A 25021-nucleotide genomic window follows, 5' to 3' on the forward strand; every position below is an offset into this window, starting at 1 on the left:
ATGACTCCTACTGTCTTTGGACATAACAGAACTCTGTGTATGTAAAGGGAAAAGTTGTGACTACAGTGTAAATGAACACTCTTCAAGGGAGGCAGCTGTGCTAGACGTGTGGTCTTTAGGTGTGTGAAGGCACCTGCCTAGTGTTTGATGGATTATGATATTACTTTGATGTCCTATTGCTAGAAGGAAGGAGTTTGAGAGAAAAGGCAGAATACCACAGAATCTAGAGGTAGACTCTTAACACAATATGAAGAATGACAAAATAAACAAAAAAGACACGGATGCCTCACAGAGTTGAAACCTACTGTTCAGATTACAACAGATGGAAGGAAACTCACAAGAATTATAGATCAGCAAGAAAATCCCTAAACTGTGTGACCAAAAGTTAAAGAAGGCTTTTTAAAAGAGTTTAAGAGGGGGCTCATCTGGGATCTGTATATTTCTGCAATCATTCTAAGCTCTTGCTCTGGGTTCCTCTTTTGGAGGGGAGGGGGTTATCTCAATAGCTTTATTTATTTATTTTTCTTTTTATTAAAGATTTTTCTTTTCAAACAATAAAAAAAAGGGTGAAAATACTATGTTGTGATCCACTCATCCACACTGGATGCAGATGGCTTTCTCCATCACAAGACTATTGGAACTGTCCTGAATCACTTCACAGTTCAAAAGAGCCACTGGACACATCTTTTAAAGCACTGGCTCTCAGCCTTAGATTGTGATTCATGCTAGAACTGTGAAGAGCTTACAGAAAAGACAAAGGTTTGTACTAGACTGTCTTAGACCAACACACCTGGAGAAGCTTTTCTGGTGAGCCATGGGGCTTAGCTTTTCTTGAAGCACAGCTAAACTGACAAGAATGGTGGTGACACCTTAGATCCAGATCCAGCTGCCCATAACCACTAGACCCACAGAAGGAGCTGTTACCATCATCTTGTTTTCTCTCTCCTTGTCTCTGAGGAACTGTTGGCCAGAAAACAAAAGGGGATGGCATTGGAGTATTACAAGTAAAAGGGCTATTTCTGCATTGTGCTAATCATTGTTACATTTGAATTTCTTTTGTATAAACTTATTTCCTTTTTTAAAGCAGAAATGCTTCACTGGTATCTAATTTATGGTCATAATGAGAAAAGACTGGGAGCTATGGGCAACTGTTTTAAAACATGCTAACAGCTCAGTTTAAATAGTGTTATTTTAACCCAGTTCACTTCCCTGTTCTCATTTGCATATTGGCCTAAAGGTAGAATTTGGAATTAAAGGAAATTTAAGGCTTGCTTTCCCTTCCCCCCTCCCCCCTCCCCCCCATTCTTCTCACCCTCTACCTCTCTCTTGTGCTCTGCCTGTAGGAAAAGCCAGAGAGGCAAAGAACTGTGGAGGCACATTGCATGCTGGGAGATGTTTCAAAGGCTTGCAAAGCCACATGGGGATTCAAATCAGCTAAATTTGGCTCTATAATCTGTGGCAGCGGGCTTGGATACTATGACCTGTTATTTCCAATCTAATGTCTACCCTGGGGATCCCACTTTGTTTATGGACCTATAACATGATAAGTTCTTCCCCTTCCCCTCCCCCAAGTTATTCTCTTATTTGCTTATAGTTGAAATGATTTAGCTAAACTTTTATGAGCTTCAATTGTCTTTTCTCTCCAGTTAACAGTGACACCTGGTGGCAAAATGAGGCCTTATAATTCATTCCTCCTATTCCTGGATACTGGTATATTCCCTTCCCCCAGCACACCAAGATTTATATCTAACCCTCACCCAGCACATTCAGTAGATATAAACACTAAATTGGAATGGCAGCCTCATTCTTATCATTTACAGTTTCACTTATATCAACTAAGCCCTGATCAATTTCCATTTCCTGAGTTTACAGCTTGGATGTAAAAGATTGCCAAGGAGGTTATGTTTAACACAACACATTAGAAAAAAAAAAAGCAAAAGTAAAAGCAAACAGTGGCCTGACCATTCTTTAGAGTTCTAAAAGAACACTAAACAGGAAAACATTAGAGGATGTAACTGCAGCTAGCTAGGCCCTGAAGGCTTCCCTTGACCTCAGGTAATTCCTTACTGCCTAGAGCTGGGGTCAGAAAACTATAATCTACTGAGAACTTTATTTAAAAAATTAAAAAATATTCTTAGCTTGATGGCCTTATGCTTTACAAAAACAGGCACTTAGGGATTAGATCTGGCCCTAGGACTGTAGTGCCTTGGCATGGAGAAAAAAATACAAATTTTTTAGGCTGATATTTAAGACTATCCACAATCTGATTCTACTTTTCCAGCCTATTTCATATTACTCTCCTGTACACACTCTTATGTTCAAACCAAATGAGATTATCTTCCTCCTTCACATCTTGCTATCACCCAATTCCAGGTACTCACAAAGAACATCCACCATTCCTGGAAAGCATTCTTCCTAATTTCTTCCTGTTGAAACCCTTTACTTCTTGAAAAATCCAACTGGAGTCATTTTCTTCACAAAATCCTTTCTCACTAGCCCAGAGTAAGATATCCTCACCAGAGGCCTTCAAATAGACTTTTCTTTGTTCACAATTTACTCTCTTTGAATACCTCTTTCTCCTATATCTCTGGCTCCCTCAGGAGTCTCTAAGTAAGCCCCTAAAAGGTAGGAGAGGCATTACCTTTGTATTTCTAGTGACCAGAACAGTATCTTGAACACAGGGCAAGATTCTACTAAATGCTTACCGTTTTTAAATCTGAGAGAATTAGGGAGTACACGGTACCTAGAATGCTGAATATTTTGACATCCCAGGATGATATCAAATAGCAGGGGATTGCCAAGTGATTGGTCATATTTGTTCAACTGCCATTTGTACAACACAGATGGAAATAGTAACAAGCACCTTGCTAAAAGCTGTTCCTCACTTCTTCAGGTTCTTTTCCTGATTCAGGTGACTCAATAATTTCCAAATCAACATGGTGGTCCTAGTTTCTGATATAGCACAATACTGACTGCATTTTTTCTAAAATCAAAATAATTTCACATCATCAGAAGTCTGAATGAAAAGAAATCAACCTTATGCTCCCAAATACCTCCCAGTATATCAAAAAGCAGGTTCATGTAATTCAATTCTAAACAGAATCCTTGCTGATTAAATAAGGACCAGAATAACAATATCAGGTGCCATTTTAACAGTTTTCTCTCAGAAAAGAGGCATGGCAAGATTGATCTCTATTTTACAAATGAGGAAACTGAGATTCAGGGAGATTAAATCCCTTGTGGAAGATCACACAGCTTTAAGGGTGAACAAAGGATTCAGATTCTGGTTTCTGCTGACTCCTTGCACTGTCCTGCCAGCCCTAAACCAAGTGATTGGAATATATTTTTACACTTGTTTTATTCTTGTTTTCGACATGCCTTGAATACTAACTCAAAAATACAGGAAACTCAAGTCAAAGTTTAATTGCTTTCCAGTGTCAAAAAAGGAAATTGGAAATGAAATAACAAAATGTAAAAAAATCAACTTGTCTGATGGGTCTAAATGTGTGTGCTGTGAGGTGGTAGGGAAAGAGAATCGGGGAGGAGGCAGGAAGAAGCTAATAACTCATATATAAAAAGTTGCCAAAATAACATAGTAGGAGTCATTCATTAAGATCTTGATCTGTGTTTCAAATTAGAGCACAATTAGCTTCAAGGTCTCTATCTATAGGTTTCCTTTCATTCTTAGAGAAATCCTTACCAAGTGAAGATGTCTGAAGAAAAGTTAGTTTTTTAAAGAGTTCCTATTTCTGGAAAGACAAAATTGATTCTGGGCTTAGGGGATATGAGGATATGACAGGAAAAGGGATGGGGATAAAAATCTGGGAAAACAAGAGAAACATCATCAAGTAGAATGAGTCAATTAAAAAAGATACTTCTTCAAGCTAGTTTCCTATTACCCCCCCAATCAGAACCTAGTCCTTCTGGGTATCTGGCTGGCTCTTTCCTTTGCTGCTATGTATGTTGCCCAAGAGGAAACAGTAAGAGTTTTTTCACAATATTTCTAGCTGTGTTCTTTGTGTCAAGTTAGAGGTGAAATGCAGGGTCAGATATATCCCCCGGAGGCAGAGGCCAGGCAGACCTGGATTTCCCAAGGACCTAGTAGCCTGACAGATAAAGGCAGTTCTGGAGTGAAAGCTGCCATTGGCTTTGAAAACCAACTAACCAACCAATCTGTAAAAGGAGACCCAAGTGTGTTTCAGGTAAGCCATGAGTCCAGATAATTGCTCTGCCCATGATTTTACCTCATGAAAAAAATGAAGACTAGAAAAACAAAACATTTCTTCCTCCTAAGCCAAGAATCAGGATGGAAAATTCATCCAATGAGCATGATTCAAATTCATGGAAATTGGAACCACATTCACCATTCCCCAGCTACAATGCTTTGAATAAGTCTCTCAGCCTTAATTTCCTCAAATAGAAAATGGAAAGGCTTGATCAGATTAGATTTCTAATTCTAAAATCTTTCGACTTTCTTGAAAAGGGTATCTACATGGCTGCCCATCAATTGGAGAATGGTTGGGTAAATTGTGATATATAAATGTTATGGAATATTATTGTTCTGTAAGAAATGACCAGCAAGATGAATACAGAGAAGCTTGGAGAGAGTTACATGAACTGATGCTAAGTGAAATGAGCAGAACCAAGAGATCATTATATACGTCAGCAACGATACTGTATGAAGATGTAATCTGATGGAAGCGGATTTCTTTGACAAAGAGACCTAATTCAGTTTCAATTGATCAATGATGGACAGAAGCAGCTACACAAAGGAAAAAAAAAAAAACACTGGGAAATGAATGTAAACTGTTTGCATTTTTGTTTTTCTTCCCGGGTTACTTCTACCTTCTGAATCCAATTCTCCCTGTGCAACAAGAAAACTGTTTGGATCTGCACACATACATTGTATCTAGGATATACTAGGACATATTCAACATATATAGGACTGCTTGCCATCTAGGGGAGGGGGTAGAGGGTGGGAGGGAAAAATCGGAACAGAAGTGAGTGCAAGGGATAATGTTGTAAAAAAAATTACCCAGGCATGGATTCTGTCAATAAAAAGTTACTATAAAAAAAAAAAAAGGGTATCTACAGAGAGAACTGTTACAAGGAAAAAAACCAAAACTTAACCCTACAAATATACCTTAACTTGGCAAGAAAGAAGGGAAAAATTATTTTAACTCTATTTGTTATTACTGAGGCATCAATAATTTAACACAAATAGAAACATATGTATGTAAAGGCATATGTCAGAGTGGTATTACCTCCTGGCAGCCTCTTGTAATTTCATGGGCTGTTTAGCACTCAGGTAAATCAAGCAGGCATCTGCCACTTTATTCAGGTCACCCCCACCTGCCGAGAGAAAACAAAGCAGACATTGGCCTTCAGGATTCATTCTGGACAAGTAGTAACCAAGTGCTGTCTGATGCAATAGGAACAGTGGGAAAAGATGCTCTCTATTCTTCCCTCTTTCCCCAGAGTAATTGAAAAATGAGGCCAAAGCAAGCAACTGAAGGTTAGTTAAATGAAGGGAGATGGTAAAGAAGAGATGAGAGGAACTACACAGAGCAGGGCAGGATGTAAGTGAGAGCACAAAGATGGGGTTGAGGAGGTGTCCATTTTTTTTTTTAAGTATACTGGTTGGTTGGGTGGATACATACCCAGGTCTAGTTTGTTGCAAAGCGAACCCAGACCCTGCAACACAGCTAGTTGTAATTTGAAGGCAAGTGTATGGGAGTAGACAGGTCCAGCCCTGGCACTGACAGGAGCCTGGGTGACCAAGGAGCCAGCCAGCTTCGGCAAGATGTCTTTGGAAAACCGATTCCGAAGAAAATCACCACATTTGTTCCCTAAGGTGCATAAAACCTGTAGAAAAAACCACCAAGTCCCATCGAAACCCTAGTGTTTACTGAAGTATATGTTTAATATTGTTCATAAATGTTTCCTAAGAAGATAACCAAAGGATACTTAGTAATTAAATTTGATCTATTTCTTTGCCTCATGAAATAGAATTATTGTTAATTCCTAGACCATGTTCTGTACTTCTAACAGCTATGGATTTAGATAGCTCTGCTCCTAAGGTATGGCCATATCTATAAATATATATTACATAGAGAACAGTTCAAAGAGCTAGTTGTTTAATTCCTTGATTTGCATATTTCTTTTGGTTAATAAATTTGGTTTGGATTTGTGATTATATTGGTGTGATGAACTTCCAATAAGCAAAATCCTTCTACCAGTGAATTTTAAATTACAGTCTTAGAGAACTGTTTGAATTACTGAGAAGTAAAGGGACTTGGTAGGGGTCATACTGCCAGTAAATACTAGAGCTGAATCTTGAACTCAGATCTGCTGACTGAGGCCAGCTCTCTACCCACTACACTTCATTGCCTCTCAGGTATAATGATGGTTAATGATATCAACAATTCACTTTTTAAAGTCATTGGCAATTTTACAGAGGAGGAAACAGAGCAACAGAGAGATTAAAGATCTTGTCTTGGGTTACACAGGTAGCAATTACAAAAGCTGGCACCTGAACCCAAACCCAGACTCTTTTGACATCAGAACACATCTCTTTCCAATGTACTACACACTGCCCCCACTAAGAATAAAAAAGAACCTTGAAGCAATTCAAATTTATTGTTCTCAATAACATCTCTTGGAGGGAGAGGGGGATAGGACAGCTTTTTCTCTACTTCCAGAAATAAGAATTAAAACACTGAGGTATGGTGAGGTGGGCCATTTGGCCAAAATTAATTAGTTATATCAAAGTCACAGCAAAAGCTGGACAGAGTCATATTTTTTCATGCTCAACCTACTGTTCATTTCTTTTCAAATATCTTGATAAAGGAATTCCAGACATGGGGAAGAGTGGGAAGTAGGAGAAGGAAAGAGGGAAAGAAAGGAAAGAAATGCCTAGGTTTGAGCCTTACTCTCATGTGGACAAGGTGTGCCTTTGGGCCAATTATTTCTCTTTGTGTCTTAGTTTCTTCATCCATCAAATGGAGAGGATAATTTTTGCCTTGCCTGCCTCACAGAACTGTTGGGGAAGAAGTCCAACATGCTCCGCCAACATGAGCTTTAATCATGATTATTACTCTTCCTTTCATAGCACGCAGTTTATTTGCATGTCTATTTTAACCTCTCTAGTAGAACATACAGACATACACTGGTCTAGTGAAGGACTGAATACAAAAGATATAATAAGTTTTCTTTAAGCTCTCTTGATTAATAATGAATACAGAGAATGGCTACCTGGGATAGCAATGTCATTAACATATGAGGGAAGGGAGATGAAACAGTATCAGATATGCAACACGTGTCACTGTTTTCCTGAAAGGCAGTGTAGTATATTGGTTAGAGCACAAGTCCTGCAGCCAGGAAGCATTTTATCATGGGATATACACATAGGATGTGACCCCTGGATAAGTCATGTAACCTCACAGTGTTATGAGCAATTCTTTAAGGCTATTGAAGAGAAGGTGCCAACTTGCTCTGATGAAGCTTTTTCCTCCAAGACTTCACTAAACTAATGAAATCACAGATTCAGTCCTCTATTCCTTAGCCTATTCCCTTTTTTTCTATTGTGTTCTCCTTTTCCAAGAATGCTCTTAAAAATATGGGTAGTTTCATAAAGAAAAAATCATCTCTGAACAACAACAACCACTCACAATATTTCATTTTGAAGTCCTGGCTTTCAGAATAATAGTTATTTTTAAAAATTATATTTGCATTTTGACTTAGTTAAGTAGATGCTATAGACAATGTTCAAATACTTCTGCTAAGCAGCTGGGGCACAGGGACCTGGAGTCAGGAGACTGGGGGAATTCCAACAAAACCTTGGATACTTCCCAGTTGTATGAACTGGCCAAGTCATAGAACTTCCACTTGCCTCAGTTTCCTCAGCTATAATATGATAACAACAAGACCTGCCTCTCAGAATTGTTCAGAGGATCAAGGGAAATAATATTTGTAAAGTGCTTAGAACAGTGCCTGGATCACAATAGTAGGTGTTTAATAAATATTTATTGCCTTTCTTCCTTTTGCTTCAACAAAGAGCAGAGAAATCCAGGAAGTTTCCCAAAGAAATAATACCACTACCCACCTTATACTTCTCTACACATTTAACTTCTGAAAGCTCTTTCACATGTATTTCATTTGTTCCAACAATCACTCCATGAAACAGTGAGGTCAGGAAGAATTATTCTCACTTGACAACTGAACAAAACAGAAGCCTAAGTAGCTTAAGTGACTCATTTCAGGTCACATGGGAAGTGAATGGCAGACAAGGTTTTTTTCCCTTCCAGGATGATGCTCTTTCCACTGGATACTACGTAAAACACAAGGCCCCTCATACTGCCCCTCATACTGTGGCCCACCATATTAATTGGTGTGGTCCGAATCAGATGAAATGTGATTGAGAAATATTTAACAAAATAAAAAATACAAGAGAACACAGATAAAATTATTTTGTGCAGGCCACAGGATCTTTAGGTATGGTTTGGTGGTCCTTGTTTTGGTTTGAGTTTGACCCAAGTAGAGATCATACTGATCAGATATCTGAGGCTTAGCTAACTGTCCCTCCCTCAGCAACGCCTCAGAGCTAGTGTGGGGAGGAGGCCAACGCCATACCTTAAAAGCTCTGAGAACAGCCAGAGGATCATCATTAGTAAGTCGATGCACAAGCGGCAGCCAGGCTCGATGCACCATGGGTAGCAGCTGGTTCTCGTGGGACTGAAGAACAGTCACGCACAGTTCCAACACATCCAGAACCTGAGCAAACAAGTTACAACAAAGGGTTTGAAGATGAAGAGTGGTGAACAACAAAATTCAATCTTAATGATTCTGAGAGGGCTGGGGGTGAGGGTGGTTTCTTCTCTTTTTTTCAGTTCATGAGAGAGCACATTGAACTACTTTTCAGTCTATATTTGAGAAAAATTTAGTTTCTGGTCAATGGCTGCCAAAGACATGTTTTCATTTATGTCTAGTCATTTTATCTGAAGAACCAGGGAATTGTTGTACACTGGCAAAGGGAGACGGAGATACGCATCAGAATAATGGGTACAACAGCAGGGGGAAAATGGCATAGCTATTGTAAGCATGCTCATTTAAAACCCTTTCTGTGAAGAATATTGTCTGTGGGAGCTAGGCTTGGGAGTAAGAACACAGTAACTATTGGAGTCTCTCATAAGAAGGAAAAGGAAAACAGAGATAAGTAAGGACTGTTGGCAGGCATGAAAGAATGACTTTTAAAAACTTGAGAATACTAGTAGAACCAAAGCTTACATCTTGCATTATAAATAAATTTAAGAAAAATAAATGTTTTTTGAAGTCTATTATTTTCTCCTATGAATTCTTTGAACTTCATACAACTTTGTTGCTTCTCTATTCTGGGGGGATCAGCTCTTTTCTGGTAATTGAGCTGGCATGAATGGACATAATACCATCATCTCATAGATAAATTCCTCCAGGGCCTTCTCTTGGCCACCACACATGGACCTGAAGATAAGGGAGGCTGCTCTCTTATCAGAGCAGTCATTCTCAACAAGGCCAAGCCTCTTTACATCCTGCAATCTATAAATACAAAGTAGACAAGGCACACTGACCTTCAGGCGTGTCTTCAGATCTTTATCAGACAGCAAGTGAATGCACCTCTCCATCACATTCTTGGCTATCTGGATCTGCACGGGCAGTGTGGCTTCCACATCTGGACAGACATCATTCATCTCTGCCTCAGGAGTGAGTGGTTGCTCCTCTGGAAAACAGGGCACAACTGGTAGCTGTGGAGAGTTGTGTATAAACAACCAGAGGAGGGGTTCTCTGAAACCAAATTCAAGACCACTTTCCAAGGTAGTAGTCTTTTCTCCACTCCTAGTCCATTAATTAGTGAAGTTAAAAACTGATCAAAATCTTTTAACATTTCTGCACGTTTCCTCTGTTGTTAAAACAGGTAAGCCTAATGGTTCCTACATGCCCCTTGTGATTGCTATGAAAAGTTGGAGACTAGAAACTGAATAGGGACGATTATGGTAATATCTGACATTTATATAATGCTTTTAAAATGTGCAAAGTGCTTTATACATATTATTTCCTTTGAGGTGCAAAATTTTGTATTCTATTTTATAGATGAAGAAACTAAAATTTTGAGTAATTTAACAATTTTTCCATAGTAATAGCACACAAAATAAATGTCAGAGACAGAATGTGAACTGATTTCCTAACTCCAAGTTTGGCACCCTACAGCTGCACAGTTTACATTCTATTAAACCTTTTAAAATGGGCAAAGTATTTTGCGCATATGGTTTTATTTGATCTTCTAGGATAAGATGCAGAGCAGAAGAGACTAGAAATTATTTAGTCTAATCTTCTTATTTTTCAGACCAGGAAACTGGTTTTCTCAAAGATTCAGCAATTTGCTCAAGGTAATCTCAGTACAGTATTTCAGAGTTAAGATTTGAATCCAGGTCTTTTAGCTTCAAAATACATTTCAAAACATTAATGTGAGACAGATAGTATTGATATTATTTCTATGTGACAGATGAGAAAACAAAATCTCAGAATTTAAGTGACTTATCCAAAGTCCCAGAAATAGTGAAAGGCAGTCTGTACAATAAGCTGGGTTTGACTCCTTATCTGGTTATTCTGCCTACTACATTAAAGATGACAAATGTGTCCATTCACAATTTAGATTTCTCACAAAAATGTACTTTAAATATTACATAGGTATGTGGTATAAACAACCTCCTACCCCTCTGGTTGGATGCACATAATCAACATTTTATACAATGACTGCCAAAGTATGTGACAAATGAACTGGGATGCAAGTTTTTTTCCCAAGAAGATTCTGTTTAAATTCACTGATCAAAACAGCTTGATGGAGAGCTCTTGGTTTTTCTTCCTGGAAGGCTTTATTTATATAACCTGTTCCTATCCAACATCTTTTCATTTCAATTGATTCACATCAATTGATTTATAACAATGGATGGCGTAAAAAGGTAGTTATTTCAGTAAGGTAGGGCAAATCACGACTATGAGATATCAAGCTATCTTTCCCAGTGAAAATGTTGCCACTGGGGGTAGGAGGTATTCAGGATAAGGGTAAAGAGGATGGAGCCCAAGTAACAAATCTGAGAAGAAATAACCTAATAGATTTCCAATAAGCAAGCTTTGCTTTTGGAGGAAATCATGGCTGACTTCTGAAAAAATCACTATTTGGGTCCCAAATACTATGTTACGCTTTACTGCTATTCAAAGAGAATTTGTTGTAGTCAGCTTTAATGAGTTAATATTCCCTGCTATCCCAGAATTATTGGATTTGATTCACCCAAGAGTTACAGTTCAGAGATTATCAGAACATATTTTGCTCAGTTTCCACAGAACAAGCTAATTTGAGACTCAGTTCAATTTTAAATGATATTGAGATGACTCAGCTAATTTTTTTTGACATTTCAAACTTGAAGTTCTTCTAAGTTATTAATCCTTCAGATCTGTCTGAAGATCTGAATTGAGGTCAGAGAGGGAAGAGGGGAATATACAGGGCAGGAGCAGACAACAGTAAAAATAGGCTAGTATTAAGCTATCCTAAATTCCTTTTGCCTTTATTTTTTGGAACACAAAACAGCATTTTTTAAAAATTACCTTCTTTGTCAGAATCAGAGACATTTCCATCTGCAACATCCTTATTTCTGAGGTAATCCAACAAAAACCGTTCTATTTCTTCAGGAGAGGTAGTAAATGCAAATCCCTTCCCAAGAGTTGCTGAGTCTTGGTGTAAACCATATTTTTCCTTCCTGAATTCCTGCTCCTGGAGCTGTTTGTCACCTTTGGCTTCTGGGAACCACCGGGCTAGAAAGGAAGTATCTTTATGATATTTAGCAACAACATCTACCAAAGAGAGTGGCATATAAGAGATATACATAAGCCCTGAACACAGAATAGTTGCTTCATTACTAAAGAGGTAGTGAGCAGGGTAGATTCTAGAGACATAGATATTCAAGGATTTGTTCTTATCAAATGCTTTCCCCTTTCAGATAGCTTACATTTCAGTAGAATGTTTTGGCTCTCTATCTCCAATGACTAGCATATTGTTTGGCACATAGTAAGTGCTTAATAAATGCTTGAAGTGAATTGGTTATATGCTTTCCTATCTGAGACTTTCCCCTTTGAAAAATTCTATTGCCAGATAGACCTACCAGTGTACACAAGCAAAATCTATTTTCATTCAGAAATCAGTCTCTTATGAGTTTGATTAGAATTAACTAGTTCTTCATTGTAATCTCCTTTCTGCATGTATGTGTATTTAGGATCAGAAATGGGTTAAAATTATTGTTGTGCCTGGTCTAACCAGGGCTCAATATATGGTCCCTACCCCCTTTTTATAAAGGGAGATAAGTAGGCCTTAAGGACTAGGATCATAGAATTTGAGAGATGGAATAGACCTCAAAGGCCATCTACTTCAGTGCCCTTACTTTCTTAATTCAAAACAGATGTGGTCTGAGCAGCTTTAGAACTTTTGCTTGAAATCTTGCTGCTTCCCCTCCACAATCCAACATATTTGCCTTTTCTAGGTTGTTTCAGAATCAATCTTAACTCATACTCATACTATTTCTTATTTTGGCTATAAACATCAGGGCTTTTATTGGGAGAAAGAAAAAGATGTAGTTTTCCTACTTCAGAGGCACAATTAAAGACTCATGGTTTAAAACCAGGGGTCTAATTCTAGCTCTTACATCAACAAACTTTGAGACTTGGGAAGTTACTTACCATCAATGAACCTCAGCAAAATTGGAATATATTATCTCTAAAATTCTGTCAAAGACAAGAGAAGTATAGACTTGCTGTCACCAACCTGTTCTTTAACTATGTTCAAGTCACTTCAGGGTAGCCAGATAATGAAGTGGATAGAGATCTGGCCTTAGAATTGGAAAGACTCATCTTCCTGAGTTCAAATCTGGTCTCAGCCCCTTACCAGCTATGTGACCATGAGCAAATCACTGAACCCTGTTTGCCTGGGTTTCCTCAGCTGTAAAATGAGCAGGAGAAGGAAATAGCAAATCATTCCAGGATCTTTGTCAAGAAAACCCCAAATGGGGTCCCAGAGTCAGACGTGACTGATCAACAATGATAAAGCCACTTCTTATCTGTGAGTCTGGTTTCTTTCTTTGCAAATTGAACTAAAAGACCTCTAGGGTCCTTTCCATCTCTAATAGAATATGAACTTGCAATGCTCTGATCTTATTTATCTTTTAGAAGTAAGAAAAAACAAAAGATCTGGAATGAGTGGTTCACATTGTTAAAGGACCTGGCAACTGAGGGTGAATTATGGTCCCACATGATGCTCTTTAATCTTATATCTGATGTACCTCTCTGGGGTGATGTAGAGGGAGGTATCGCTCCATTAGTCAAGACTTTGGTTCAAACTCTAGCTTTGCTGCTGAATAAACTGTGGGTCTTTTCTCAAATCAGTGAACTTCTTTGGGCCTCAGTTTTTTTTAATTGTAAAATGAGGAGTTTTGATTGGATGTTCCCGAAGATTTCCTTCAACTCCAAATCTAGGACCTATGATGAAACTTGCCTTGTTACCACTGCCCAACACGTATTCCAACACATATTCCCCGGAACAGGACTCACAAGTCCCTTCTGGTTCTAACATTCTCAGGTCTGTTTCTAATGGTTAAAATGAGATTTCTGAATTATCCATGATACATTATTCAATTATCCATGCTACTTCTATTACACTATTAGCACTGACATAGTCAATTTTCCATTATCATTAAATAAAACAGCTAGTACTTATATATCACTTTTAAGGTTTACAAAGAACATTTTACACATGTTAATTCATTTGATCATTAGAAATTCAAAATAACAACATAAATACGAGTTAGCATGGTCTACTATTTTATAGATTTTGATATAGTTCTATTCAAATTATGTTCTTTAAATCAAAACTACAAACACTAAAATTCTGGTAAAATGTAGTTAGGCTATTATAGAAATATAGAACTCCTTCTCTGAATTATATACCAGAAAAGATTTCTACTCTACCTAAGGCTGCCAATACCGTGTGCAGAACACTGAGGAATGAAGCAGCTCTCTCATCATGAAACTGATCCAGGCTGAGTAGTACATCTTGAATCACATCATCTACCAAAGGAAGCAATGTAGCATCTGAGTTCTGGAACATAATTTCCAAGACTATTGGGGTATGAGGGAACAGTGCCATCTGATGCAGATTTAAGGAAATCTCATTCACTAAATAGTCAGCATTATGATTGATCAGGTCCCGGGGACAGTCATAGGCACAGGCATGACAAATGTCAATCATGGTGCTGGTAGCCACCTGACTAATAAGCAGAGTTTTGTCTCCAGCTTTTTCAAGTACTGGATAAAGAGCTGACATTAAAAGCACACGAAATTCTATTCCTAGTGCATGCGCAAAGCAGCCAATCCCTTCTAACTGGATACATATTTGCCAGATGTTGCTATTCATAGAACAGACAGTAAGATTAAGCTCTGAAGATGATGGAAGTGGTACAAGATGGCAGGTGTGAACACCAGATGTGATGGCCTGAAGGTCTGAATGCTTCATTGTTAACTCTTCTCTATTTCCTTCAGCTTCGTTAGAGGTGACCAAATACCAATTTTTCTGGCTTATGTATTCCTCAAGGATGGATGTTATGATCTCCTTTAGTTCTTCTGTGCTTGCTCTGCTATGAGTTTCATGAAGAACCTCCACCTCTATCCCAGAAGCCCCTGCAATTAGCTCATTAAGGATCATGGCAGCTTGCTTTCTGTAAATGACAGACTCATTGTATAGCTCCATGAAGTGATCTACAAGCAGATAGAGATCTCCATAATAGCCAAGCATCTGACATATCTGCCTCAATAGCAGGAAAATGCGCTCGTCTGTGAAGAACCGAAAATATTTCCTCTGGCTTTTGCTCTTGTGGAAGGGTGGCTCTGACAATGAACTCGAGGATTCAGCCAATCCATCAGGGCCCTGGCGTCGCTCTTCAACAATTTTCACATCAGTCACATCTAGTTCTAGCACTTGGATGAGTGCTTTAGATAGGCGATGTAGGTGGGCCACAGAGTGGAGAATAAAGTTAACTTTGGGACCCAAGAGTTTCAGGTAACCAAGTAATAAGATGAGAGTAGAATATTTGCCTTGATCATCCTGTGAGCTCATCAGGCGGGGAAGGGCTGTAGCAAGAGAGTGCAGATTTTCTGACAGGATGTCAGTGAGTACCCTACTCTCAACAACTATCCTTTGATCTGCAAAATTCTTCAGAACATTATTGCATCTATTTTGAACATCAAGATTCTCATCATTTACCAAACCTACCAAAACTTTCAAAAGGTGGCCAACAGACTTCAATAAGGATTGTCTACACTTCAAAAGAAGATCCTGGACAAGTTCTATCAGTTCCATCCTTGCTTTCCAGTGTGGATGAACTGAAATAAATTCAACTATCTTTTCAATAAGGGCAGCCAACTTATCTCCAGTATTTTTAACCCAATTTGCATCTCTATGGACCATAAGTTCTGCTACCCTGTGTTCAACTGAAAATTTCTCTTTGTCTTTTGGAATTCTTGCTAACTGTTCATCAGCCATAATGAAAGCAATTGTCTTATAAAAGATCTTTAAAGCAGAGATGATGATAACATGACCTTGTTTAAAGTCTCCAGTGATAATCCTGGTCAATGTAGTTGAGATCCCAGGCAAAAAAGAAGCAAACAAATCCCCAAGTTTTTTTGTCTCAATGTCATCTAACAATTTGGGATGGTCTTGGCAGTCACACTGTAATAGAAGAACTTGTAAACACTTTAAGGCAGAAGTTTTAATTTGCTTGGATTTTTCCTGTTCCACTAGAGTTAACAATAAAGATATGGCAAATCCTAAATGGGGAAGAGTGCAAGGTTGGTACAAACTGAGGATTATGTCCCCATAGGCTGAATGCATTAATGTATGGAGTCCTTGGACCACAGCCAATTTTAATTCTTCTGAAACAGGCGCAGGTTTTTGGGAATTGGGAGAAGACAGGCAAAGGCAGAGCTCTGAAAAAAGTTCTTGAAGGAGGTCCTCTTTCTTTATACATGTTGTAGAAAGGACAAATGTGATGCATTCTACCACACTCTGGACCAAGCTTTCTCTTTTTGTGCCTGGAGTTTTGAGGGTAAATCTCAAGGGAAAGAGGATATATTCTTGAAGGTCTTGAAGAGCAGAATCACTTACAACATGCAGTTTTGACTGAAGGCTTTCCACATTCTCCACTGTCTGTGTCTTTGTGAGCTGAACACAAATTGGACGCAAAATGCCAAATGCTTCCTGAGGAGAATCAAAAACTGCCATTGTTCAAGTCCTCTTCTTGAGAAAACTTCCTGTAGTCCAAAACAAGGAAATTCTTCTCAGTGAAATAAACTCAAGTCCCCTTGGCTAAAAGGATAAGGGAGGTGTGACTATGAAGTGATGAAATTGGTTTTTAAACAAAATATACTAAAACATAAAGGATTATGGAGTTGCTAGTGATCTCCTCAAAGGCATCTAGTCCAACACCAACTCAAAGTATGAATTTATCTAAAATACTGCTGACAAGGAATGCAGCTTTCACTGAAGACCTCCAGAGATTGGGAACATCTTAACTCCTGAGCCAGATGTTCCTTTTATGGACAGGTCTTATTGTGAAGAAATTATTCCCTATATTGAGCTGAAAGTTATTTCCCTGTAATGTCTTCTGCTTTCCTGTGGTCAGCCTAATATATCTTTCATATGAAAGCCCTTCAGATACTTGACCAGAACTATCATGTCTCTCAATTTCATGCTCCCCAACATCCCCCAGAATCAAATAAGGTTCCAACTTAACAAACAACTGCTAAGCACCCACTATATGCAAGATCGTATAAGTCACAATGAAAATATGAAGAAACAACATGATCCTTGGGTTCAAGAAGTTTACAATCCAAAGTGAGGATTCTAAGAGAGGGAATAAAACATAAATTTTACACATGGAAAAACAAAAATAACTATAAAGAAGACACCAAGACAAAGAGCTATAAGAAACACGAGGAAGTTGAAATCCCTTTTAGGTGACAGAAATGGGAAAAGAAGGGGGAAGTATCAGGAAAAGTAGTAGAAAGTCTTAAGAAGGTTATTTTTTTAGTTTTGGGAGGGAAAGATTAGACATGAAAGACTGACAGCAGGGAGAGTAGGCAGAGGTTATTATAATATTGTAGAGAAGGTGTAATAAGGGCCCAAGTTCAGTTCAATTCAAAAAGCATTGATTAATATCTACTGTGTGTCTGACTCTGTATTGGGCATTAGAGACACAAAGACAAAAACAGTTCCTGACTGCAAGGAATTAAACATCTACACAGAGAAGTCAATAAAAATAAATGCAAATTAACCACAAAGTAATTTTTTGAGGGAGAGTATTAACCACTGGGAGGATCAGTAAAAATATGCCTGATTTGACATTTGAGTTGTGAAGGGAACTCAGAATTTTGAGAGGTATCAGAGAAATGTGTTCCAGATATGGGGGACTCTTCTCTCTCCCTTCTATTCCTTATATATATGTAGTTGCCAAATTTTATTTTTGCCTTCACTTACTTTTCAACAGTTTCTCTTCTCCACTCATGTAGGCATACTAGTTCAGGCTTTTTATCACCTCTCACCAAGACTATGTCTATAGCCTCCTATTTTCCCCCTCTCCAATTCATTCTACACACAAATCTGACAAGGGTTCTGAAATTGAGTGACTAGAAGGATGGTGGTAGAGAAATAGGAACATTAGGGGAAAAGCTGGGTTTTGGACATGTTGAGTTTCACATGCCTATGAAATATTCAGAAAGAGATATCTAGCAGTAAGCTAGCAAGGTGAGATTAGTACTGAGAGGTGGATATATAGGTCTGAGAGACCTATCTGCAAAGCGATGACAACTAAATTAATTGGAACTTGGGAGATCACTGAGAGAGTGTAGAGGAAGCAGACAAAGAATAGAGTTCTGGAATGTATCCAGGATAATCTGGGTAGAATATTAAGGATGGTCCAAAAAAGAAGATTGAGAAGAAAGGGTTCAACTGGTAAGAGGAGGATCAGGAGAGAGCTGTGTCAAGAAAACTCATGGAGGAAAAAGATTTCAGGAAGAGAGCAATGGTCAACTGTGTCAGTATAAACAGAAATGTCTCATACCCATGCTCCTATGTTGTTACCACTGCTCAAAACATTTCTGGATTTCTTCTTTTGGAAATACCTTTTACAAACCGAAGAAAATTAGTCTTTAAAAATGACTAAAATCATACCTTTTTTTGATTGAATTTTTGATTTTTGATTGAAAATGAAATAATTCAACTGGTCAAAAAACAATACATAAGCATTTGGGGGTATAGCACTGTATTAGGGGTAGAGAATCTATTGTCAAGTAAGAGAACATAGCTATAATTCACAATAATACACATAATACAGAACATCACATGGAAGTATATTAGAAAGCTATAAAACCATGTGATAGGATGTGAGGTTATCAGATGACTCATAGAAAGCTTTCTGAAAGAGGTGATATATGAACTATTCTTTAAAGGACAGATAATAATGCAGCAAAGAAAGAAGGAAAGGGAAGAGATTTCGGGTATAGGGAAACTGTATTTTAAACTAGAAGTGTCAAACCTGTGGCCCACAGGGCTGCATGGGCTTACAAAACTACCAGTGGTTTAGACCAGTGGGTCTAAACCAGATTAAAATGTAATTGGGAAATGTTTAACAAAATAAAAATACAAAACAACATAATGTTAATTTGTGGATTTTAAGTCAATGTGCAACCCTTAAGGATCCATTTCTATTTGCATTTGACACTGTTGCTCTAAAGAAAGGAACATTCATTTGTCATACAGAGTTTCAAATTATTTTTGGTTATTGCTATAAGTCAAAAACATCCTTAAAAAAGAATGGATTTATTTGCCCCATCTTCAAAAGATTCAAAAGACTGCTTCAGGCTTGTATATTTCACTCTATTCAGAAAGATGTAAACAAAACTAATAGGAAAAACAGGTTTATAGACCCCCACTTACCACCTGCTAAATACATTTATATTGCTGGTGTATCACTTGTGGTTAGGATTATTTGGTGATTAGGAGGTTGTAAATTTGGATTCTCTGATTCCTTACTGATCTGGATTGACATATTCACTGAAACTGAGATGACAACTATAAAAGGGTCTTGAGAAAACTAATGTTTTTAAGAATGACTCCTGATGGCTCAAGCAGGAGGTAAATGTTTTGAGTTGGGATTCTGTTCTCAAAAGCAAGATGAAGGCCAGAAAATCTCCCGGCTGTGATAGGTTCTTTGAAAGAGTCACAACACTAAGTCTATTCAAAGGAACAAAGCAATTCTTGCCTGAAAACATATGCTGAACCTAAACCCAGTGAATCATGGTCATAAGCTCTCCAGGAAGCTAACAAAATAGGAAGGACTCTAGCTGAAACTACAATGAGCTATCATGATAAGAGAATAACTTCTAACTCATTATCATCTTCCCTTTGTTATGGCACAAGATGGGACCCTAGTAAGTGATCTACAACACCCTACGAGGCATATTTTATAATATGTAGAGCTGCAAAGTAAGTTTCATTGAACGTTGCAACTGAGACATCATAAAATCTTGATAGAATTTACAAAGGGCCTTGAATATTTTACACAGTGGAAATCAAGGCACAGAGAGGCAAAGTGAGATGATCTAGGTTACCCACTGAACCAGGATTCTTATCCATCAGTCCCCTAGGACTAGAGAACACTGCTTACATCTTAGGGATCTGTTGTGAACTTTTTCTTCACTTAATCTTGTATCAAATATTTTTTCTTCTTAAGAAGTCTGATTTTAGGGGTCTATTCTGATTCATATATTAACTTAATTTCCAAATGTCTGTGGTAAAATGTGGAACTTTATTACATATTCTTAACTGCTAAATGTTTCATGTGTAAATTGCAACTCGTTTGGATCATTTTCTTGTCAGTGGGGTTTGTTTGTGGAGCTGAGCAGAATTTTTGGACCAATATATAAACTATGTAAACTGAATCTAAGTTATTTAAAAACTGTTAGAATGGATTTCCTTCCAGTTAATCTGAACTAGTTGGCATTTATCCATGGTGCAAGAATGTATATCTAGTTCTATGTGCATTCTCTTTCATATGTATAAGTTAATTTGCTAAGACAGACTTAAAAGGAGGGAGGGGAGCAGTCTTAGGAAACAGCAGATCTCCTCTCACCATAGGTTTCCAATAGAAGGTAGGTGATCATTTTTCGGGGATTTCTATTCATAGACAAGTTTAACTGCATGACCTCAATCAAAGGTCCCTTCCAGCGTGGAGATTCTTTGGGGTGGGGAGGTAAATTTGAATTAATCTGATAAGTGGGAAAGTACAATAGATTTGAAGTCAGGAGAAGTGGATTCTAATATTTTATTTGCCACAAAAATCACAGAATTTTTAGAGTGGTAAAGCATGCTAGAGATTTAACTAGTCATGTATCATTCAGCAAATCCCTTACCTTGTCTAGACCTCAGTTTCCTCATTTATAAAATAGGGCTGTGCAAGGCTTGATAAATATTTGTCGAAAGATACTATTTTACATAAATTCCACAAGAAAAAATAACATGACTTTAGCTGTAACAAAGTTATTCAAAATATTGTACAGATGATAAGAAAGTGCCATTTTGGTCCAAGTACAAGTTATATGAGATCTCCTTGAAAAGAAAAAAAAATACACATTGAAAAATGAGTACATAAAATTATTATATTAAAGAAATATAATGTAAAAATTTTTTTAATTTTTTAAAAAAGATTTTTAAAATATTTCTTTCATTTGAAAAAGACATCATTATTTTTCATAACTACTGCTTTTATCACCTGTCATTTTATTGTTTTTTTTCCTGCTATTTCCATAGTATCATTATTTACTATCACTAATAGTGTAGTTATAGGTCATAAAGAATATTGCTCTGGAACTTTAGCCACACTGACTCCATTCCAGGTCACTTATACTTCCATTTGGAATCAATTCAGGGGGATCTTGGCTGAGAGGCTTCAGAAGGTTAGATTCCCCAGTTTTTGGACCAGAATCCATGGATATATTTCAGGAGGAAAGGGGTATCTGTGAACTTAGATGAGAAAAAAAAATTACATATTTACTTAATTGGTTTCCATTGTAACATTATGTATTTTAATTTTTTTGCCCTTAAAAACTCCTTAGGTTTCACCAGACTGCCAAAGTGATCCATAACATAAAAAATTTTAGAAAGCCTTGGTCTTGGCCTCCAAATGAACTCCTGACACAAGGCTTTAAGTCCCCATCTTTCCTGATTCTGGAGTTCAAAATTCTGTCATAGCCCAAATCTGATTACCCGTTCTACTCTTCTTCCTACTAACACCTCTGTTTCTTGATGCTGATTTTTTGCATCTCCTTCCTTTTCCCCTTTCTACTCCATTTCTACACACACACCAGAGCATGAAATTATGTTTTCTTGGGGTTATTTATAATGGAAAAAAGAATGTGCAAATGAAAAAATAATACACCAGAACAAGATAATTAATTAGAAGGAATCATAAAAAGAAAACTCCCTAGACTCAGTCTAGTAGTTAACTTCTAAACTATTCTGTTGAGCTGCAAGTCCCAAGACTAACTTGACTTAATCACATCTCTTCTGAGATAAAGTATCTAGTTCCTCTTAACCTTACATTATATTAGAAATGTACAACAATTAACAAAGAAAATGGCATTTCCCTTTTCAAAGCATATCCAGGGCAAATTCAGTATTTATTTCAAAGATCCATTGGATTTACCCTGAGGAATCTTCCAGTAAGTCTTACTATATTGGAAAAAGCACTCATCTTGCATCAAGACCTATGCTTCAACACTTAGAATCACAGATTTGGAGCTCAAAGGGACCTTAGAAGACACCGAGTTTAGAGCGCTTGTTTTAAAGATGAGATAACTGGAAATTAGGAATGGGGAAATAAAGGTAGGGACTTGCCTCAGCCTTCCTCCATACTTCTCCAAAGAGCTTTGAATCATTATTCTAAAAAGATTCTAAAATGGCAGAACCCACAAAAAAATGAGTGAAACAGGTTTCCAGCCTGAGTCAACTTAGAAGGTCAGCAGAAAAGATGTGTTACACTAGGCTGAGAGAAAGGAATGCAGCATAATGTAGGACATTCTAGCACAAATCCAGCCCCTCCCAAATTAAGAGCAGGTCTCCAGATGACTGAATCAGTGGCAGCAGAGGGGGTTTATAAATCACTCAGCGCGATACTAAGGGGATTAGGCAATGGGTTAGAAAGAGATTTAAAGGGTCCCTTTGCCAGAACCAGGGGCAGGGATCTTTTGTACTGCCTATACTTTAAAAGTTAGAATTTCAAGTGGAAGTTAATGGTTTTATTAGATATCAAGAAACAATCAAACAAAATCAAAAGAATGAAAGAATAGTAGAAAATGTGAAATATCTCATTAGAAGAATTGACCTGGAAAACAGATCCCAGAGAGATAATTTAAGTTATTGGACTACCTCAAAATCATAATTAAAAAAGTATAGATATCTTTCAAAAAATCAAAGAAAATTGTCCTGATATTCTAGAACCAGATAGTAAAATATGAATCAAAAGATTCACTGATCACCTCCTGAAAGAGATCCCAAATGAAAATTTCCAGGAATATTATAACTAAATTTCAGACTTTCCAGATCAAGGAGAAAATAATCACAAGCGACCAAAAAAATTTATAGTGAATTTCTCTGATAAAGATTTCATTTTTTCAAACACAGAAAACTGAGTCAAATTTATACAAGAACCATTACTCGATTGGTAAATAGTCAAGAATTCAAATTATCATGGAGCCAAAGTCAGGGCAACATTTAATGAAAAAAAGGACTTTCAAATACAAAATGCAAAAGAAGCATAAAAAGATAAACTGGGAGTGTGGGGGGGGGGAACTAGATGGTGCAGAGGATAGAGTGCCAGCCCTGAAGTCAGGAAGACCCGAGTTCATCAAATCTTAACACTTCCTAGCTGTGTGACCTTGAGCAAGTCACTTAACCCCAATAGCCTCAGCAAAAAAAAAAAAAAAAAAAAGTAAATAGGAAAGAGAAGCCATAAAGGATTCAATAAGGTTAAACTTTATATTTCCACAAGGAAAAATGATATTTATAACTTCTAAAAACTTTCTCATTATTAGGGCAGTTAGAAGGAGTACACATAGAGAGAAGTGTGGGTTGAATGGGATGGTATTATCTACCAAAAATAAAAGTAAAGGATGGGAAAGAAGAATGCACTGGGGAAGAGGGAAAAGGAAGTATGGGATAAATTACTTGGCACAAAAGAACCCTGAAAGAGATTTTATAGGGGAGGGGGAAATGGGGGAAGTAGAGAGAGCACATAAACCTTACTATCATCAAATGTCAGGACTTTAATATACACTAATGATAGTAAGACACCCTAAGCTCCCAATTTATAAATTTTTTCAACTTCTATGCCGTAAAAACTTTGCTCTGGAATCCAGGCCTCATAATTTCTATCCTTTACCTCTCCCTCTGCTTCACTCCTTTTAACCTATTCTTTTAAAAGGTGTTTTCTTTTTATTATTATTATTGTTATGAAACTTGAGAATAACACCCCACCGACACACACAAATATCTCCCTTATACAAAGAGCAGAAAAGAGGACTCCAAATGAAGTTATGACTCTCTGCTATGTAACTTTTGGGAGATACATTTTAAATTCTGCATGGTAGTCTCCATACTGCCTTACTTTTCTATGTCTCTTTTTAGACTTCTTTCTGCTCTCCTCTGTTACATATTTAGTTTTTAAATGATACATTGATTTTTTTCCCCCTTCCATTTCTCCGTATCTCTAGCTACTCCTTCCCCTTTCCAAGTTATTTGTTAAGCACTCCACAACTCTTTTACACTGCCAATCAATTACACCTACTCTGCTCTCACTTTTCTTTGCTTATAATGGTGCCTGGCACATAGTGAGTGCTTAATAAATGCTTGTTGACTGTCTTGACCAACCCCTGGAATTTGTTCTTTTGTCTCTGTAATCTTATCCTGTGCCAAGGTCTCCCCAGGAATCAAAAACCTTTCACCAGATCTTGGCGTTTACCCCCTCAAGCTATCATTCTCCTTTCTCTTACTGTCAAGTTCCTAGAAGTAACTATTACCAATTGCCTTTACTTTCTTATTTCCTGATCCCTAACCACTTGAATTGGACTTCAGACTCAACCATTTAAATGAAACTTTCTCCTCAAAGTTACTAATGATCTCAAGTATTAAATGCAATATCCTTTTGTCAATGTCTACCCTCCTTTTGTAGCTTCTGACACTTCTGAATATCCTCTTCTTCTGAATATGTTCTTCTCTTGACTCCCAGGGACACTGCCTTTTTCCAGCTTCTCCTCCTGTCCTAATGCTTTTCAGTATCCTTCATCCTTCTATCTGTCTTTCATATATAGCCCCCACATCTATACAGCCAGTCCTAAACTTCCTCCTGGATTTCAATCTCCATAGCTAACTGGATATCGCTAACTTAATGTCTCTTTTTAAATGCAATGTGTGCACAACAGAACTCATTATCTTTGCCCATTAAACTTTCCTTTCCTCCAAATATCCCAATTTCTACTGAGGGCATTTCCATTTAGTTTTTGGAGTCATCCTCTTTCACTTTCTATATCCATTCAGTTGCAAAGTTTTATTGAATATATCTTCCAAATAACGCTTGCCTCCATCCCATTCTCTTTTCCCAATTATATGACTTCTACCCTAGTTTAGGCCCTCATTACAGGTGGCTTAAACTACTATATAATGGTTTCCCTGCTTCCAGTATCCTCTCACTTCAATTCATCTTTTACATAGTTATCAACACAATCTTATAAAATAGTTAGATTAAAAATCACCTAGCTATCCTGATCTCAGAATAAAGTACAAATTCCTCAGTCTGGATCCAAAGTACCTTTTGAGGCTTATTCATGGTACTGTCAC

At 37.5% G+C, this 25021-nt stretch overlaps 1 protein-coding gene across 6 annotated transcripts in view; it reads right to left on the reverse strand.

Annotated features, from left to right (window-relative positions):
• Nucleotides 1-25021, reverse strand: part of TTI1 (TELO2 interacting protein 1) — a 44958-nt gene that overhangs the window by 14698 nt on the left and 5239 nt on the right. The window contains exons 2-9 of one of the 6 annotated variants that reach the window (XR_004232207.1): nt 14047-16383; nt 11638-11844; nt 9606-9772; nt 8632-8772; nt 5661-5865; nt 5265-5352; nt 2864-2983; nt 791-960 (exon numbers count right to left, since the gene is read on the reverse strand). Coding sequence is in view for 4 of the 6 variants with exons in the window: in XM_031954061.1 (XP_031809921.1) it covers nt 2932-2983; nt 5265-5352; nt 5661-5865; nt 8632-8772; nt 9606-9772; nt 11638-11844; nt 14047-16354 (3168 nt within the window). In the remaining 2 variants the exon portion in view is untranslated. Of the gene's footprint in view, nt 1-790; nt 961-1942; nt 2984-5264; nt 5353-5660; nt 5866-8631; nt 8773-9605; nt 9780-11637; nt 11845-14046; nt 16384-25021 lie in introns of those variants that run through there. The other 5 variants (XR_004232208.1, XM_031954061.1, XM_003757008.4 and 2 more) reach the window with 5 other exon arrangements.

The sequence above is a fragment of the Sarcophilus harrisii genome, chromosome 2, assembly GCF_902635505.1.
Source record: "Sarcophilus harrisii chromosome 2, mSarHar1.11, whole genome shotgun sequence".
NCBI classification, from domain to species: Eukaryota; Metazoa; Chordata; class Mammalia; order Dasyuromorphia; family Dasyuridae; genus Sarcophilus; species Sarcophilus harrisii.